The 7,407-nt window shown below is 37.2% G+C and overlaps 2 protein-coding genes across 2 annotated transcripts; both read left to right on the top strand.

The window, feature by feature from the left end:
* Nucleotides 1–3,600: 3,600 nt before the first annotated feature.
* Nucleotides 3,601–4,865, top strand: HELRODRAFT_162979 (hypothetical protein; the record flags this gene model as incomplete). The annotated part of the gene is made up of 4 exons (XM_009025022.1): nt 3,601–3,641; nt 3,974–4,111; nt 4,435–4,438; nt 4,566–4,865. The coding sequence occupies 4 exons, from the start codon at nt 3,601–3,603 to the stop codon at nt 4,863–4,865; spliced, it is 483 nt and encodes a 160-aa protein (XP_009023270.1).
* Nucleotides 4,866–5,658: 793 nt separating this feature from the next.
* On the top strand, nt 5,659–6,496 carry HELRODRAFT_162978 (hypothetical protein; the record flags this gene model as incomplete). The annotated part of the gene is made up of 3 exons (XM_009025021.1): nt 5,659–5,968; nt 6,209–6,300; nt 6,458–6,496. The coding sequence occupies 3 exons, from the start codon at nt 5,659–5,661 to the stop codon at nt 6,494–6,496; spliced, it is 441 nt and encodes a 146-aa protein (XP_009023269.1).
* Nucleotides 6,497–7,407: the final 911 nt, after the last annotated feature.

Genomic DNA, 7,407 nt, shown 5'->3' with positions numbered 1-7,407 from the left:
CCATCGTCCAGTAGCTGTGGATTGGATGGGTTCACCAGTGTTCATTGCTTTGGTTTTGCTGATGTTGACTTTGAATCCATGATCGGCGAGTCTGGTGTTCCAATCTTCAAACATCTGTGCTGCATTCTGCTCAGAGATGGCTGTTAAAACGATGTCATCAGCATATACTAGATTCCAAATGTCACCAGTGCGTATCGGTTTTGTGATTTCTTCCATTCAACGCCGGTGTCAAATGCATCTGTGTTTCCAACCGTTGTGCTGACAAAAGTCTTAGTATTCGTATACATTTCCATCACAAATCGAACAAGATATTCTGGCATGAATTGTCGACGTAGACTCCATCTGATTGCTTGTGTGTGATAGTTGTTGATGCTTTGCGAGGTACTTCTCTTGCAGTTGCCGAAGGATGTGAATTGCATCAATTGTTGATTTCCCCGCTAGAAAACCAAATTGATAATTTCCGATTGTGATGCACGACGTTAATCTTCTCTCAATGATTTTCTCGACAATTTTCAGGAAGTGTTCTAACAGACGTATACCCCGATATGATGAACAGTTCAATGGATCACCTTAGCCTTTGTATAGCGGGACTGTCATGCCATAGTTCCATTCAGTCGGCATTGAGCAATTTCCCCTATTTCGCGGCAATGTTGTAGTAACGTTTGGATACCTTCAGTACCAGATGTTTTGATAATGTCATTTATGAGTCCAGAGGGCCCTGCTGCCTTTCCATCCTTCATAGCTTTCAGAGCTTTTGTAAGCTCCTCTACAGTGATGTCTGGAATCGGACCTTCGATGGGTGGAGCGTCAAAGTTAACATTGATTGGATTTGTTTCGTTTAACAGACTATTGAAGTATTCTCTCCACCGTAGCTTGATCTCATCTTGTTCAAGAACCATCTCATTTTTGTCGTTTTTGATACATGAGGCACCAACTATGTCTTTTTTCGTACGCTTTGCGTTATAGGAGACAAAGATATCATCAACGTATCTAGCGTAGATATTTGGTTTTAAATTTGCATTGTTTTTGAAGGTCTCATTCTCCAGATGTCCTAAGTAAAAACTGGCAAGGGGGAACTCGTAGCAGCACCATCGATGTACTTGTAAAGTTTGCCTGTTGGGCTGTGGAATGGTTCTTTGGTAGTGCAAATTTGAAGAAGGGACTTCAGTTGTGCTTTCGGTATGCTCAATGAAACCATATCTGAGTGATAAACGGTGTTGATAATTATGTCAATTGTATCATGAATTGGTACATTTGTGAATAATGATTCAACATCCAGAGAGGCAATAAATTTGGATGGTTTATTAATTCTGAGGAGATTTATAAACTCACGGGAAGATTGTAGTGCGTAATTGTTTGGAATATATGGGGTTAAAATTTTTTTCAAGAATTTTGCAACAAGGTATGTGACGGTTGTAATTTGGCTAATAATTGGTCGGATGGGATGATTATTCTTATGCGTTTTTATATTTCCATATAAGTAGCCAGGAGGGTATTCGCCTATAAGTGATGGAAGTTTGTCATCAGTGATGTGCTTTTTTATTTTCTCAATTATTGTGTTTAGTTAAGTTTTTAGTTGAGGAGTGGGATCTTTTTTGATTACTTGGAACTTTTTTGTATCTTTGAGAACATCATTGAGTTTTTCATGATAATCGGCTCGGCCAATAATGACATATTGTGCAGATTTATCTGCGCGTCGTATTACAATATCTTTATTTTTCCTTAGTTGTTTCGCCGCATCTTTCATCTCTTCAGTGAGTAGCTTGCTTTGAAAACTTGAAAACTACCACGTTGTTTCTTAGCTTCAGCTTGAAGCTCAATGGCAACAGAGGGGTTGACGCTTATTTTACTTTGACGTTCAGCGTCGTTTATAGACATCATTAGCTTTTCTATCTCAATGATTTTCTCAATTTTGTTGGGTTTGTTCAGATAGTGGCAATTTAAACCCAGGTTTAAGAACGCTTTTTGCATGTCTGTATGTATGTGGTGGCTAAGATTGATGAATCTATCTTTCATAATATTGTTATTTTCTTTGGTTATCAGGTTGGTCAGTTTTTTATGAAGTTTTAGTCTTGATGATTGCATATATGCATTTATAAATTCTTTCCGGCATAAGTTTAGTTCATTCTTGACACTGCAATCAACATCACAGTAATCTCATTGATTCAACAATTCAGTTAGTTGATTTGACAAGTCTAGAACTACCTTCCTTTTAACTTCTAATTCTCGAAAGAGATGGAGCAGTCGCTGCTCGCGATCTTGTTCGATTGTTAGATTACGTCGGTTGGTCGCAGAACTTCGAGTAAATGTTGGTAATAGACCATAATTTTTACAATATTCTATAAATTCTACCGAATGTTTGGCGTTAATATGTTTGTAGTTCGTTTTTTCAATTTTTCTCACTAAAGTTTTTTGGTGAACGTTTAGTTTATTAAAATTCAAAATAAACTTATTTTCCGAATTCATGCTGCAAATAAGGCCATGTTTCGATTCCGAATGAATCATCATCAGTGCTTTTTGATGTTTATATAGGGAAATATTGACTTTGTCAAATTGAACTTAGATGGAAATTGACTTTGTCAAAATGAACTTAGATGGAAATTAGGTGTCAGGTTTCTTTATTGACTGGTCATCTTCTATATATTTATTATAAAAAAAATCAAATTATCAGCTCGTGTTTCGCCAATATTTGACACGCTATCCCTATTTCAGGCATCGATTTCATTTTTTTTTCCATCATTTCGGTCTTATGTAATCTTTTATGTCTACTTGGGGAAGTCACAGTCCGATATTTTTCACCCGACTTCGATAAGTGTTAAGAATTTGAAAAACTTTCATTTATTTTTATAAAAGTATTTTTCAAACTCATGTTTTTTTAAGATATCTGTTTAGCGATACGTAATCATCTTGTACAATGAAAATGATATATAATGAATTGCCAACAAATTGTGCAACCATTTCCTTTTTTCAAATAGTTGAGCACCAGATTTATAACCTCAGTTAAACAATTTGTTTTTCGTAAATATTTTTTGAAATTATTTTTGTTACATTATTATTACTCGAGTGATGAATAGAAGAAAATGATGGTTATATAATCTACTCTTGAAAATTATGTTCACATTTTTAGTCAGTTTGGTTGTATTATACAGAGTGTCTGAATCGGTCAGAATCGGGGATTTTTGCATGAGTCGGTATTTTTTCTAGGGGTCGGTTTGGTTGTCAGAGTCGAGTGTTTTTCGTCCGACTTCGGAAAGTAATATAAACTTGAAATTTTTTTTCATATTTTTTATTTTGAAATATTTTTTTAAGATTGACTTTATTGCTGAAAATAAATGTGAATAGTGTTTAAAAATAACGTAATTTTTTTCAGTTTGTTTTGATGTGATTAATGTCAATGAAATCACATTATTTTCTTTCCGTATCGTTTGATACTTGAATATAAGGTAATTTTACTAAGAAAAGAATTACGTTGACTTATTTTAAGTGTTTTCAAAGTATTTTTTGTTGATTAGTGATATTTAATAGTGAGGAAAGGCTGAGGCTGAAGCTTACATTACTTTGACGCCAAAACGGAGTACGGTTAACCTAGTATCGCCACGCATGCCGCACAAGCAGAGCCTGCATCTTCTCTGCTGGCCAAAGTTAGAGTGGTCAGAGTAAAGTCTCTGTACTAAGGGTTACAGACTGGCGGATTGATATGCAGCGACACGCCGAAACCTCCGCTAGGTAGGCAAGTATGAGTAGCTCAGAAATGGCTCGTTGAGGGGGAAAAAAGCAAATACTAAGTTTATTACTGATCTTCACTTGAATGTGTTGTGGTGGGCCCTTAAGTGATGCATTAAGTCAATTGAGTTGACAACAACTTTGAAAACAAATATCTAATAAAAAAACTAACCTTAACCCTGACTTCAACGCACGCCTTAGCAAGAACAGCAACCCCAAGCACTGTGTCCACGATGTTACTTGAACACAGGCTGATAGACTTTTGCAAAGCGACTAGAACCCGACCAGCTCAACCGCACTTTCCAAATAGGATATCAAGATTGGAAATGTACAGCGGCCCAGATAGATACAAACCCCAGTTCGACCACATTTTGATCAACACTAAATGGTAGAACTCAATCAACAACTGTCGAGCATACAATATCATGGACATCAATTCGGTCCATAAAGACTTAGTGGCAACCTTTAGACTTAATGAGAGACGGAGATAACTCTGAGCGATAGATGCAGGTATAATTTGCATAAACTTGAGATTGAACAAACACGTCTAGCCTTTGATCTAGAGTTGAGTCGAGGTCCTCTACAACACGGTTCTTAAGGACACACTTGATATCAAGATCCAAAAGCATTACAACGCACTGTGCCATGTAGATAAAAATACGAGAAAAAAGTACTTGAAAAGCAAAGGCAAAGGAACCTCAAACATCTCAGCTGGGTGAGCAAAGAGACTCTGGATCTCCTCGACAAGCAAGGCTGAGCCAAAGAGGGATACAAAATGTTCCAGCTCTCAGAGGACAAGACCGAATGGAACAACCCAAAAATAAATTTCAACTGCCTATGAGCGAGATAAAAAAGATGACTTGAGCAATCGACTCGTCGAATTGGAAGATGCTGCCAAGAAACGTGAACAACACTGGCGTACTTCGAAAATCATCAATGTCATCGGCAAACCACTTGCAACAACTGTGAATGTCAGACTACTTGATAGCTCAATTTCAGACTCCAAAAATGATATTCTAAAGGACTGGATCACCTATTTCGAGAATCTCCTAAACAACAAATGTGAAGAGGCAGTTGAAGCTATCAAACCATCACCTAAACCAAACATGCCTGGCATCCTAACTCAGAAATCTTGCCCATAGGAGTGCAAATGGTTATAAATCAACTAAAAATGAACAAAGCCCCCAAACAAGACCATGAAATTAAAGCAGAGGTTTTGAAAAATGGTAGAGAATTCTTTCGTAAACAACTATACACAATAATCGACATGGGTACAAACATAAACATGCACTAACTCAGTGGACCTCAAGTCTCATGGTTCCCCTGCCCAAGAAGGGGAATCTACAATTGATGACAAATTACAGAGGAGTCAGTTTAATGTCAATAGCTGCCAAAGTTTTTAACCAAGTTCTTCTTAATTGCGTACAGGTCCCAATTGACAACTTTCTGAGAAAGAATCAAGCCGGCTTTAGACATGATCGCAGCTGTATCCAACAGATTCACATTCTAAGAAGAATAATTGATAGCACTTATTTTCATGATGTACCTCTTTCTACATTACCTTCATCGACTTTTAAAAGGCATTCGATTCAATTGACAGAGAAATTATGTTCGAAATCCTTCGACACTACGGCATTCCAACAGAAATTGTGGCTGCAATTCGAATACTCTACGATTCGTCAACTAACAGATTATTTTTGGGCGAAGAAGAATCAAAGGAATGTAATACAACAACAAGAGTTTTGCAAGAAGATGTACTCGCTCCAGTCCTATTCATGTCATCGATTACCTTTCAAAACATAGAGCTAGAAAAACACAGGCCACATAAGCTATGGCACTGCAAAGTAGGACTCCAATTTTGACAACCATCGATCAAAAAATCGGTAACTGTGTGATCTCGATTTTGCATACAATATAGGATTACTAAAAAATGAAATGGAGAAGGCTCAACAACAACTCAATTTGTTCAGCTCCAGTGCTGCAAATATCGGCCTCAAAATAAATGTCCAGAAGACCGTCCAAATGATTCTTAACCCACCAGAAAATTTTGATAATAAGACTTCACTCAAGCATAGTGGTAAAAACATTGAAAAAATTGAAGATTTTAAGTATCTTGGTTTTTCTGAAGGAACAACAGAAAAGGACCTGGATTCAAGAATCGCACTAACATGGGTAACCTTTGACAATTATTCTGATAGCACCAAAACTTTGACAAAGAATTCGGACTACACCTCTTCAACGCAGCGTGCGTTTCAATCCTCCTATACGGCTTTAAATCATGGACACTTGATGAAAAACTAAAGTGAACGTTTTCGCTCGAAAAATCTATAGAATCATGTTTGGTATCCTGCAATCGGAGGTGCACATGAAATATCGTAGGAGGTAAGAAATCGACAACTCAAATTATCGGTCACATCCTCCGAATTTCGAAAAATAAGCCCACGAACATATATGCGAACTTAAATCAAAACATCAAACCGCATAGGCAGACCGCGTTACTCTTACCTGGACCAAATTTCAAAGGCTTTATACAAAAAAGTCAAGTTGGATGCTAAAGAAATAACTAAGCTAGCAATGGTTAAAGATGGCTGGAACAATCGTGTTCATCATCATCATCATCATCGATCGAACAAGCCCAGTCGATGATGATGATGAGTGATATTCAAGTAAAATTATAATGCAAAGTTGAAAATTTTTTTTGTACACATCTGCACAAAAATTTTCAAAATTTTAGACGTACTATGCAAACAATACTTTGAAAAAGCCTATTTAAAAATAAACAAAACAGATTACGTAGAATTTTTTTATTAAATAACTTCAGATTAAAAAAACGTCAAGTTGCACTGGCTCGGACAGATCAGTGCAGAGAGTGGCTCACTAAAAGCAAAGGTGAACAAATGAAATCTCTGTATCGTATAGCAAAACAAGCAAAGCGTACGAAAAAAGACATAGTGGTGCCTCATGTATAAAAAGGGACAAAAATGAGATGGTTCTTGAACGAGATGAGAATACTTGAATACTTCAAGCGTCTGTTAAACGAAACAAATCCAATCAATGTTAACTTTGACGCTCCACCCATCGAAGGTCCGATTCCGGACATCACTGTAGAGGAGCTTACAGAAGCTCTGAAAGCTATGAAGGATGGAAAGGCAGCAGGGCCCTCTGGACTCATAAATGACATTATCAAAACATCTGGTACTGAAGGTATCCAAACGTTACTACAACATTGCCGCGAAATATGGAGAAATTGCTCAATGACGGCTGAATAGAACTATGGCATGACAGTTCCTCTATACAAAGGCAAAGGTGATCCATTGAACTGTTCATCATATCGGGGTATACGTCTGTTAGAACACTTCCTGAAAATTGGTTTTCTAGCGGGGGAATCAACAATTGATGCAATTCACATCCTTCGGCAACTGCAAGAGAAGTAACTCGCAAAGCATCAACAACTATCACACACAAGCAATCAGATGGAGTCTACGTCGACAATTTATTCCAGAATATCTTGTTCGACTTGTGATGGAAATGTATACGAATACTAAGACTTTTGTCAGCACAACGGTTGGAAACACAGATGCATTTGACATTGGCGTTGGAGTTCACCAAGGGTCGATTATTTATAACTGTGATGGAAGAAATCACAAAACCGATACGCACTGGTGACATTTGGAATCTAGTATA

The sequence above is a fragment of the Helobdella robusta genome, assembly GCF_000326865.2.
Source record: "Helobdella robusta unplaced genomic scaffold HELROscaffold_4, whole genome shotgun sequence".
Taxonomy (NCBI): domain Eukaryota; kingdom Metazoa; phylum Annelida; class Clitellata; order Rhynchobdellida; family Glossiphoniidae; genus Helobdella; species Helobdella robusta.
This window is presented reverse-complemented; position numbering and strand designations above follow the sequence as displayed.